Source organism: Schistocerca cancellata, chromosome 3 (assembly GCF_023864275.1).
Source record: "Schistocerca cancellata isolate TAMUIC-IGC-003103 chromosome 3, iqSchCanc2.1, whole genome shotgun sequence".
Taxonomy (NCBI): Eukaryota; Metazoa; Arthropoda; class Insecta; order Orthoptera; family Acrididae; genus Schistocerca; species Schistocerca cancellata.
Genome location: NC_064628.1, coordinates 588,904,916 through 588,917,719, shown reverse-complemented (window position 1 = coordinate 588,917,719; position 12,804 = coordinate 588,904,916). Strand labels below are relative to the sequence as shown.

General features: G+C 37.3%; 1 protein-coding gene across 1 annotated transcript in view; it reads left to right on the top strand.

The window, feature by feature from the left end:
- The first annotated feature begins 5,295 nt into the window (after positions 1 to 5,295).
- Positions 5,296 to 12,804, top strand: part of LOC126175451 (sorting nexin-25) — a 173,113-nt gene continuing 165,604 nt past the window's right edge. Inside the window, exons 1-3 of the mRNA XM_049922252.1 lie at positions 5,296 to 5,675; positions 11,442 to 11,670; positions 11,759 to 11,922. Of these exons, the coding sequence (XP_049778209.1) occupies positions 5,674 to 5,675; positions 11,442 to 11,670; positions 11,759 to 11,922 (395 nt within the window). The 5' untranslated portion in view covers positions 5,296 to 5,673. The remainder of the gene's footprint in view (positions 5,676 to 11,441; positions 11,671 to 11,758; positions 11,923 to 12,804) is intronic.

Here is a 12,804-nt window from a genome sequence, read left to right as displayed (position 1 = left end):
TGGTGAAAGAATATGATTTGTTTATGGAACACACTTCGAAATTAGTTATGGTCATAAGCGATATTCACACATGTCTTTTTCATTACTTGTAGATATTCTTTAGCTTCAGCAGGAGGAATTTCAGCAATGCTGTGGTACGGAAGGAAGCAAAATTTGAGTGAACTACATGTGTTTGACTGTGTTGCATACTTGCACACTCCAAAGGAACTACTGACAAGAAAGTCTGACACCTAGTCGATAAAACGTTTCCTCGCTGGATATTGTCACAGTGATTAGAGATTATGATGTCCCTAACAACACAAAATTGTATTTGGAAAAAATATATCTTTTGATGAAGATAAGTTTCTATTTCAAGGTGAAAGTAGTGATGATTCGATCTTGGAGACTTTTCAACTTGAAAGCACATGACAGAACATAGCAGAAGATGAAGAACATCAGACTGAAATTGTAGCTCTGCAAACGCGAGTGTACTGTGGTATATAAAAACTCTTTGTGTCTAGTGCTTGTTATTATAGTTGCTCTTTGATGTGAGTGATATCCTTCGACCATAGATACTAGTAGACTGGCCTTGCTGTGCAGAAGCTATGGGGCTAGTGTGGCTCCAACATAAACCACGTGACTGTTGGCAAAACGTGGCTGGATTTCAAATCAGCGGTCTGCCATCCTATGTTTGTATCGGATTTTCCCCACATTTTTCAATTGACTGCCAAGCGCTTTAGATGCACTTCAAAGGTTCAGTTCCCACTATTTTTACAAAGGTTTAAACTATCAGTTTAAAAAAAATGATATTTTAGATGAAAGGTGAAACTTTGCAGTTTCAGAAAATAATTTTGGAGCCTAGCTTTAAAAATGACAGACACTGTAAATACAAATTATAGATATACATTGTAAATAATAACTAACCTATCAAAACACTTCTCCCCGAAGTGCTTCAAGCAAAGGCGCGTATGTGCAAACGGCTTAAAGTTTTTCCATTTCAGGGCCTGTATCCAAAGCTGCCTTCGGTTTTCATCCTTACGGAACCTATGAGTAGGAACGAGAAACGATTATATTTACTTCTGTAACCGAATTATCACAGATACTTTCCAAAATGTAATATGAGTCTGACTTTACAGGCATCACTTTCAACACTTTAATTTACGTGATACTCTATTTCAAGTGTAAAAAACATATAAAAGTCACTTTGGCAGATTTCAATAAACGCGTCTGCACTATCTTAGACACACTTACACGTGAAATGTAATGCCATTTCCCCGACAAAACGCTGAGTACAGCCATAAGCGCAAGACGAAACAACCATGTTTTGCCAACATTCACGTGACTTCAGCCCAGAGATGTTGGAGCCACGAAAATGATGTCAGGGCCAGTCTATTATATTTATGGTCGAAGGTGATATCATAGAGTAAATATCTCTGGAGTGAGCATTCACATGCGCAGAACAGATTTTGTGTTGTCAACATACATTGCCGGCCTGGTCACGTGTTCTCGGGACGTCGTGTGTCTGTCCGTATAGCGCCATGTATATTTCGAATGTTACTACATCCCTAGTACAGACGGATTCTTTTCGTACGTGTCGTGGATTATTTATATATGTTGCGCAGACATTTTAACAGTATCCATTTGATACCGGGAATAAACCAGCTACGTAACTTTTAAGGGCAAGTGATATTACATTCTGCTTGTTTGCGATAGGTTTCACAGTTCAGATGCACTCGCTTTTTGGTAGTTTTCGGTATGATACGGCAGAGCCTGACGTACATTTTTGCAGTGATAGTCTTGCAATACGACTTGACAGTACGTTAGTACTTTTGCAAGTGTACGAAAAACACCGAATTTGCCACACATTAGCGATTATATCCCTGCTAATTCGCCCTTTTTTCTGCTATTTCTGCGTATTTATTTTCTCGTTTTTGCGACCCAAAGCACATTTTTTCTTACTGGTGACACTTTGAAGTATTTATTTTACGTACTTGGTCCCATTTCATTAAATTAATAGTAGACTGAGTAATCTAAATATATATTCGACAACTCACTGATAAATGCATGGAGGTTAGTATTTGCTGAAACAACTAACCATTCCCTTTCCTGTTCCACTAGCAAATTTACGAGGAAGCGATTTTTTGTAAGCTTTTGTGCGGGCTGTAATATCGATTATATAGTCATAAAATCGTAGGAAAATAGTTCTACAGAATCAAGCCTTAATTATAATGCGTCTCGAAATTTTTAAACATATACAGTGTCTCTCACTAATATGATAACTATAATTAGAGCTACATGGTATGTACCAATGAAAAGTTACTATCCCTCCTTTCACATATTTTTCTTTGCATCCGTAGCAACAACAGTAATTCACTATCGCTATTACACTATCAACAAACGGTGAAACACAACAAAAACTCTTGATATTATAAACTTCAAACGCTGCAGAAAGCACACACACACAGTGAAGTCCCGAAAACACGTGACAATCCTGGTTTAATGTTGACAACATGCGCAGAACTAAATGCTCACTCCAGAGATACTTACTCTATGAGTGATATAGACGATTCTATGCCTCTCTCTTAACAATTAATTGTTCAGCCTTCCAAGGTGGCAACCTCTCCTGTATATATGTGTTTTATGTGGAAATAAATGTTTAATTCTACCAGATACCACATATTTGGTGACCCCGACGATAACACAACACGACCGCGTCGGCTTCAGCTTTCCGCACCGCATCGTAATGTTAACGTTCCTTACTTCCGCGTCAGATGCGCCGCGCTCGTTCTCGCACGAAAATGGACAATCCACCAATCACTATAGAGCCAGCTACAAGCAGCACAGTTAACAGGGTTACAATTAAGCCCCAGCTGTTCGGGCAACACAACCCGGTGTTGTCATTTGCGCAGCTTGAAATACAGTTCGTCCTTGCACAAATATCAGCAGACGAAACGAAGTATAGCTATGTAGTCGCAGCACTAGCAGAAAACTTACTTGCTGAGGTACAAGATATCCTTGCTGAACCACCCAACGCCGAACGGCATGCGTCAATTAAGAATGCGCTAGTGAGGCGCCTATCACAATCGGAAGCTAAGCGACTAGAGATACTTTTACGGACTGAGGAGCTCGGCGATCGAACCCCATCACAACTTTTACGCTGTTTGCACACACTGGCAAGCAACACTGTGAGCAACGACGTGCTACGCAATATTTGGTGTCCCGAATACCTTCTGACACTCAAAAAATTCTGGCAGTGTGTGTGGGTGATTTAAATGCTCTAGCTCAAACAGCAGACAGGATCGTCGACATGTGTCCCACAACAGACGTGTCAACACTGACACCAAGGCAGGAGAATACGTCTGCAGTGACACTACCAAAGCTCCAGATAGATGTGTTTTATGTGGAAATAAATGTTCAATTCTACCAGATACCACAAAACTAATTTGGAGGATACTGGACAAGCTGTTGAAGATAACCCAGACTTGAGAAGAAGTGAAGCCTCTGCAGAAAAGCAATAGAGTAACAACAACACCTAGATACTTGCAAGATTATGCAGTGTTAGCCTTGAATGAGAAGCATTTGTAGGAAACTTTTCTCAGAATTTTGAAGAAGTGAAGGGCTGGCATGACTAAGAAGAATGGGCAAAAGAAATTAAGGAAGAACTGGACTCTCCGTCATCTAATGGATCTTGGATTTATGCACCACTTCCAGTAAATAAAAGAACCATCAGCATTATATAGGTGTTCAAAATAAAAGGGATACATCTGGAAATATTGAAAGGTATAAGGCAAGTTTAGTAGTTACAGGCTGTACTCAGGTAAAAGGATATAACTAGGAGCTAAGATATGTTTCAGTTGCTTGACTCACAACACTATGAACTTTTCTTGGTGTGGTGAAAGAACGCGATTTCTTTATGGAACAGATGGATGTACAAAATGCATTCCTGCATGGAGAACTGACTGAAGAAATTTATATGAAATTTCCTCAATAAATGATGATTAAAGAAACACCTGTATGCAAACTCAATAAAGCTTTACATAGCTTAAAGGAGGCCCCAAGAACTTGGGACTCTATATTTGACTGTTTGATGAAGGATATTGGGTTTCGATGTCTCTAAACTGAAAGCACTGATGATTATAGTACTTATTTGTTAGTGCATGTAGATGATATTCTAATTGCTGGGAATCGTAAAAGCAAATTCACTGACGTTGAAAAGAAGACAAAATTAAAATTTCGAATATGAGAACTCTGATAAATAAATTATTCCTCGGAATAAATATATAGAGATTTGTGGCAAAATTTTTCCTAGTCAACATGGAAGAATGTAAACCCTATAAACAGCCGATGAATGTCAAACACAGTGGAGAAGCTTGTGGTGACACCTGGAAATAAACATACACAGAATTGATAGGTTGTTTATGTATGTGATGACAGCTACAAGACCAGACGTAAGTGCATTAGTTAACTATTTTGGTGGACATCAAAATAAACCAGCAGAAATCTACTGGACAGGTTTGAAACGAAATCTTCAGTATATTAAAGGAACACTTGTTGTTGGTCAGTGTGACAGAAAGGGAAATTCAAATGCTCTTTTATGCTATGTTGATTCAGACTGAGGAAATGAAGAAGAGAGAGAATCTACAACCCGTTACAATCTCCAGGTTATTGGAAATATTGTTTGTTGGGCTACAAAGAGACAGACATATGTTCCACTATCTTCAACAGAAGCACAATGTATTGATTTTATATATTGCTTACCTAAATACCTGGTAATTTCTAGTATTCACGTAATCGTAGTTTTTGGAAATATTGTTTGTGGGGTGCAAACAGACATGTGTTTCACTGTGTTCAGCAGTTCAGAATATATTACTTTTATATATTATTTATCTAAAAACCTGTTAATTTCTAGTATTAACAAGAATATTTATTAACAATATATTTACTTTCAATTTTTAATAATTTTATAAAAGGACTGTGAAATGCATATATACGTCATGTGTTCCAGCTAATAAATCATGAGGGAGTGTCTTTCTCATATCGATATTTCAATAAAATAATCACTTGACATGCCATCTGATGTTCGGTGTTAATTATTTGATGACGAAAATTTGACCATGTTTCCATCTCATGTCTTACAATAAAGGCTGCCTTATCTGGAGTAGGATCATTTTGCTTTCGCGTGTAATGACAGAATTTTCTTCTGTCGGCTATGCCACTTTCAGTAAATTCCGGGGACCTCCTCCAACGTGATTCTTCCATTTTTCGTTGACGATAAAGTTTATCTCTGTTTAGAAGTTTGAATTTGACATTTGGGTCAAAGATGTTCATCGAAGTAACAAGTGTCTCTGAGTAACCTAGATTCTTGCGAAGTGGAATTGTTGCGCGCTTGATGCAGCACTTGAATGTTGTTTATTAAATAGAGTATGGAGATTCCCCTTATTCTTACCCCTGGAGTATTAAAAACGTTAAGAGATGCAGTACTGTGTTGTATTCTGTTCTGTAGTAACCATTTGACATACTAATTCAATATTGTGTTTGGCAATGGGACCTTGGTTGAGTTATGCTTAAACCGGTGAAGTGAATGTCGTAATGGGTTCTGTACTAGCATATTTATACACTAGGCCTGGATGGGTATACACTGTTAGAATTTTACATATGTAAAGTATTACATCAGCTTTCCGGCTGAGGAAACGCATGTAAGTGGTGGTACTGTTCAAAGCCCAACTTTTTATTATATACGTAAGTTTTGAGTGCAATATATTGCCCGCACGTTTTTCTGTGAAATGCTAAGTAAAGTGCTGTATGGCAGCAGGGAGCTAAGATTTTTATGGTGGTACTTAAGTGCTATGGCAATCGAAACTTTGCTTTGAATATACAGTCATGTGACAGCTCAAACTACGGTGGTTTTCATAACGTGATTGTTTGTTTATCGTCTGATGTTACCTTTCGACAGTTTGCTTCCTATATGACAGTCCTGATCCCACTTGTGATGATTTAATGCATTGTGTTCGCATTTGATGAAGGCCGGAGGGCGAAAGTTTATGTACTCAATACACTTAACATTATGGTATTTCTTGACGACACAAGGACAACAACTATCATTATTTAGAGTTGTGGAGAGATTTATTTCCTGTGGGCAAACTACGAAGACAATTACAATGCTATGTGTATGTAACTGAGAAATTACTGATGTATTGGCCATGTTGCGTGAATTTTACATTAGCAGATACCAAATACAATTGGCTATCCAGAAATTGGTTTTTGTGTGGTGTTACTTTGTGGAAATAATCGCCAAGCGGGTTTTTGTAGCAATGCTACATGGTATTGTATACTGTATTGGTCCAAGTATTAGCATCATTGTAGGTTGTACAATTGCTATGAGGTATGTCAAATTAATGTGTGGTGTAAATTAAAAAGATAATACACAGGCATTCTTACTCTTTTAGTTTGGTCGATTGTTCAACTTTTGAAGAAGAGTTACTGTTTTTGCATTTTTAGAAATTCCTGTATAGAATAAAAATTTTACTTTTATAAGGAATTCCTTTAGTTTTCTGTTAACTGGTAGCTCTGAAGCAATTTATTTATTCTGGTGTCTTGTTCAGTATTATGCCTCGATGGATTACACTTTGCTAATAGTATGATGATCTGAAATACATTTGGTGGAAATTGGGTTGCCCTCTGAAACCATAATTGTGTGTATCCTTGCCCTGCATTTAATTATCTATTTCGTAGTCCTACCTTAGTGAATCAGATTGTTCAAGGATAAACAAACATGAAAAATTTATAATGCCAAGATCAGGTAATTGAGATTTATAAGTTACCACTTTTTAAGGCCACAAATTATCATCTACGATCTGTTTTTCATTCTAAAGACATTGATGAGCCGAGTGACATTTCACTAGAAAAATTTATTAGCAAAGCATTCAATAGAACTGTGCGTAGTGTGCCTGCACTACTGTTTACTTGTTGAAACTTTCAGTAACCTCAGAGTTTATACCTTACCTTACAGGTGTATCCTTTTTTCAGTCCTGTGTAACCCCTAGAAAACAAAGGAAATAATAATAATTTAACACTAACGGTTTCTATGCTTTTTGCTTTTAATCTTCCGTCGATATGTTTTTTCTTCTATTGGTGAAATTAGTTATAAAGTTGAGGTGTACAATACTTTTAGCATTTAACTACAGTTTTTGTTTAATCATTCTGTAAGCACTGACAGTTTTTGCTGTTGAATGCACACATTGTTTGCTGGATGCAGAGAATCATACACTTCTATCACCATTGAAGGGAAGAGATTTTTTAGGGGCTTATATGTTCTTCTAGGTCATCCACATAAATCAGAAAGAGTGATGGGTCCAGGATCGAGCCTCTAGGGCTTCATGTTTTATTGATAGCTTTTCTGAATACAAACTGTGCCCAATTTTGTTGAAACATTTGACCTATCTAAAGTGATACCTTCTGTCTGTGCTTTCCAAGATATGAGCATAACCAGCTGTGTGCTACACCTCTCATATTGTGTAGTTCTAATTTTTCAAGGAGGATTTTATGATACAAGACATCAAAGGGCTTTAAAAGTTGTAGAAAAATTCCTGCAGAGAGTTCATGTTGGCCAAAAGATTTTCAAGCATGATCTAAATCCTCAAAGATTGACCTGAAGTGGAACTTATCTACGTTCATACTACATGTGACTGACTTTGCCATGTCTAATACACTTTTTATTATAGAAACTAAAACTGCAAAGCCAGTTCAGAAAACCTACAGAGCCTATTACCTAAAAAAGTCTGACAAGTACTTTGGTCATATTATTTACATGTATCATACAAACTATGAATACTTTGAAGTCTTACCTTGGTAATTTGCGGTTGTCTGATGGATAAGCTGACTGTTTTAGTCATTAATTGTTGTCCTCCCTTTGTCTCAGTTCTGTTCGGTTTGAACCAGCCCCATAGATGTACAGTTACATAAGACTAATTAGATCAGTTGTGCAATTTTTCTTAGTATGTGGTTCTGTACATATCTTTTTCCCCAGAATGAATTTAGTGTTGGATTTTTCCAGAGATTACAGTGTAAATAAATGCTGAGGTGATTCCTTTGAAAAGATATGCCATGCCCAATTCAGCATACATGCTCAGTCTAATAACCTTGATGTGAATATATAAAGATCTAGTCTTCCTGCATTTTCTGAATACTTATTTTTAGTGGTAGAAATAAAGCATTCATAGGTAACAATGGTGGAGTGAACATTGTTTCTGTAATACGAACATTGATAAGATAGGGTACAACGTCCTGGTTCTTAGAAGCCATAAACATTGAAGACAATGGAAAAATGGCAGTTGTAACAATAATCTAAATTATTGAATATAAAATAAAGTTGTCCAACAGCATGCTTTACCTTAATTAATTCTGGAATCTGAAATGAGGCAGTGAAACAAATTTAAGGGGAAATAAATTTTTAAAATGGAAAGAAGTATCGAAACTTCCTGGCAGATTAAAACTGTGTGCCCGACCGAGACTCGAACTCGGGACCTTTGCCTTTCGCAGGCAAGTGCTCTACCAACTGAGCTACCGGAGCACGACTCACGCCCGGTACTCACAGCTTTACTTCTGCCAGTACCTCGTCTTCTACCTTCCAAACTTTACAGAAGCTCTCCTCTTCGCAGGAGAGCTTCTGTAAAGTTTGGAAGGTAGGAGACGAGGTACTGGCAGAAGTAAAGCTCAGGAGAGCTTCTGTAAAGTTTGGAAGGTAGGAGACGAGGTACTGGCAGAAGTAAAGCTGAGAGTACCGGGCGTGAGTCGTGCTTCGGTAGCTCAGTTGGTAGAGCACTTGCCCGCGAAAGGCAAAGGTCCCGAGTTCGAGTCTCGGTCGGGCACACAGTTTTAACCTGCCAGGAAGTTTCATATCAGCGCACACTCCGCTGCAGAGTGAAAATCTCATTCTGAAAGAAGTATCGCAAAGATTTCTCTTTCAACATATTTTTGGATATGTCATCAGCTACACTCTGTACTTTCAGAATCTAGTTTCAAGCAAGAGAATGAAAACAAAGGAAGTAGGTTACCATACGCTTGTTTGCCCACTGCTTGAATACTGCTCAGCAGTGTGGGATCCGTACCAGATAGGGTTGATAGAAGAGAGAGAGAAGATCTAATGGAGAGCAGCGCGCTTCGTTACAGGATCATTTAGTAATTGCGAAAGCATTATGGAAATGATAGATAAACTCCAGTGGAAGACTCTGCAGGAGAGACACTCAGTAGCTCGGTACGGGCTTTTGTTAAAGTTTTGAGAACATACCTTCACCGAAGAGTCAAGCAGTATATTGCTCCCTCCTACGTATATCTCGCGAAGAGACCATGAGGATTAGATCAGAGAGATTAGAGCCCACACAGAAGCATACTGATAAGCCTTCTTTCCACGAACAATACGAAACTGGAATAGAAGGGAGAACCGATAGAGGTACTCAGGGTACCCTCCGCCACACACCGTCAGGTGGCTTGCGGAGTATGGATGTAGATGTAGATGTAAAAGCTGAGCAAGTGAGGTGGACACATGTGGTAGTTGAAATTTCATCAGGACTTGATTTATGGCTTATCAACTGAATGTCAGTGTCGTGTTGGGTGTTTTATTATTTGTTATCAAAGTTTATTTGGAAAACTATAATTTTCTTCTTCTTTTTCTCCTTATTCTTACTTATCTTCTGATATTTTATATAGATTGCATAACTTGGAGAACTTCTATTGTGGTTTTATAGCGGTACACACATTTTAATCATAATAAAAAGGAAAATTGAAGCAGAAAGCTTAATGAAGACATTAAAAAATGGGAAATTTTTCTCCACTAGTTTGCTGTAAATAGAGTACATAAAATATAGGCATTAAGGGAGAAAGATGCCCAACAAAGAGATGTGGGAAGGATAAGTGAGTAGGAAAGGGGAATGGATGGGTTAGATAGATCCAAAAAATTGGAAAGGATGGTGCTAATTTGTAATAGACAAAGTAAATGAGCATGGATCCAAAAGGTCAAAATTAAACATTACAATGCAGTATATAAATAAATAACTTTATTTAATTTAGAGAGTTTTGAATTAGTTATTGTTAATATCTCATTTCATTTACAACAATTTGTGATGAAGATGAGATGAAATGATTAGGACAGCACTAACACCCATTCTCCAAGCAAAGATAATCTCTGACCCAGCTGGGATTCAAACCCAGAGCCGTGTGATTTAGAGACATCAACACTAACCATTAGACCACAAGCTGCAGATGATTATCAGATTAAAAATATAAAAGCTCACATTAAACTGTAGATACGCCTATGACTGAATGAGTGAGTCATTTCAAAGGTAGGAAGAAGATAAGTCCACATCTCCAATAGCATCATGCCTGTAGTAGAGTTGGCGAGGGGAGAGTCCTAATAGTCAGCAGTGCTGTTGTCAGATTTCATTTGCAAAGCATAAATGGCTGTAAGCGAAACAGTAGTCATCTTTAGAGCTGTGGTAACAATGAGGTGTTGCCATACACACGCACACAAAATTGTGTTACATGACTCAGAAGTGTGAAGCAGCTGTGCAAAGCACACTGCATCTTTCAGGTGTCTTTTTCTTTCACGACTACTGTCATAAATTACTGTAGTGTTCCAAGCAACCTTCAAATTGAGAACAGCTTTTCATAATGTAATTGCAAGGTTTCATTCATAATTTGAGAATCATTTTGTTGAATGTTTTATCTTTGCAGAGATAATATAGTTTTCATTTACAGGGATAATAGACAGAGAGATGAGAAATTGTAGTTGGGTATAACAAAAGGGAAAAAGCAGGACAATTTTGCGTAGGATTGCAACTTGCAGGGGGCTGGACATAAAATTGCCTCAGTGAGAGGAGCCAAGGATAGACATTGGTAGGCATGGAGAACTCCATTGTTAGGACTATTTAGCTGTTCAAATGCTGTTGAAAAAGCACTGTTGATTAGCTGTAAGTTTGACTGTAACTTATAAAAGCAGTGTAAAGAAAAACATTGAACTGTACAGCTTTTGACACCACAGTTAATCTGATTGGTCTTAATTCTGGAAAAAAGTGCGTAGATGCAGAAACATTGTTTATTTTTTCCACTGTGAACAAGTTTAAAAATTAGTCTTTCATTTATTCAGTTAAAAAAAGTCACATCAATACTGTAGAATTTTCCCCATATTGTATGAAACACTGAGCCAATAATCTGTAATATAGATTGAACATAAACACTTTTTACTAAAAACTGGGAGGTCTTGTTATATTGTTAGCATTTTGAAAGCCAAGCAATTGTGGCATGGTTTCAAAGTAATCCACAGGCACTTAAATTGGGAACAGTGTCCTATAAGATTGTGTGTATATAAGTGATATGTTCATGATATTTACTGACTGTAATTGTGCTCTGCATTAGTCATTTTTGTCAGTTTTTTATTGTACTAAAGTTATCTTCTGTTTGTCTTACAGGAAGTATATTATGAAGCTTGCGTACCTGTCTCCATCAGCAGTTATTCTGTTCCTAGCTTTATTTTATCGTCCAGAATGGGTGTTATTTTTGTTGTTTGTTGGTGCTGCAGTGGTAGTGATAACTTTTGCTATATCTGCTTTTATTGGTGCTCATCTCAAGTCTTTATCAAAAATCCAAAGAAAGCAAGTGAAGTCGCAGGATCTTGAAGCTCTCAGAAAATTTTTTACAGTAAGTTGTCTCTCTTAAAATCTCCTCAAAATTTGTGAAGGAGTGCTCTGCAGAAAGGAGTGATAAATACATAAATTTTTGTTTTCAGCAAGTGGATCCAAAGCCAGTAAAACCAAGACGCTTACCTGTTATTTTTGGGCGGATGATAGATGATGCGCTTCAACACTTGCTAGATTTGGTTTTGAGAGATTTCATTTGTAATGCCCTTAACAGTATTGGCTTAAGCACAGAGGAATTGTCACAAGAAATTAAGTAAGTTCATTCAGAATATTCAATTTGTGTGTTTCTTGATACATTTAAGAGATTTATAACACTAAAGCTTTCCAGTGAAATTTATTATTTATTAGATAGTTAAATAAATAAATAAACTCTGTTCAAGATACTGACTGACTAATTTCAGTTTTGTAGGCTTTCAGTAATTTGGAAAAAGTGTTGAAGTATATGATGGTACTGGTAGAGCCTGATTTCACACATATTGTTCTCACACAAGCCAGTCTGTGTAGTCAAAGTTTGCAGCAAAGCATGTTGGCTTTCAATCCACAACAATTAAAAGCAAGTTATAATACCACAGAGTTGGTGCTAACTGTAATCAAGAGACCTGCCACTGTGTGATACCATCGCAAACTTCCTTCGATTCCTTTCTAAATGACCCCATAAGCTTTTTATTTTTTTGCAAAAAAGGTACTGCTCACTTCAAGGAAAACTGGTTTGCAACACACAAGCAATTCATTTGTAAAAATTAGTCTTTAAATTCCTAATTGTATAGCACTTCGATCACACTTTCCACAAGCACTGTCACTCTTTGTATGTATTTATAAATTCCGTCAAAAAATCCTTGACCCAGCAAAGGGAATCTGCCATGATCGTTTCGCTTACTATAGGTTACTGAAAACAGTTAGTGAAAGACTACACAACAATCGTATCAAATACTGTAGATAACTGACAGAAGAATCTGTTAGAGAGCAACAAAAACATGCGTGACAATGCCACAAGCCAGACATGTACATGTAAATGTACTGGTAAGCAGGTACAGGATGCAGCTTATGGACAGCTTAACCACATAGGTGCCTGCTTACTGAAACTGCATTCATATGGACATTCTTGTGCACAGAACTGCATGACCATTTCACAAGT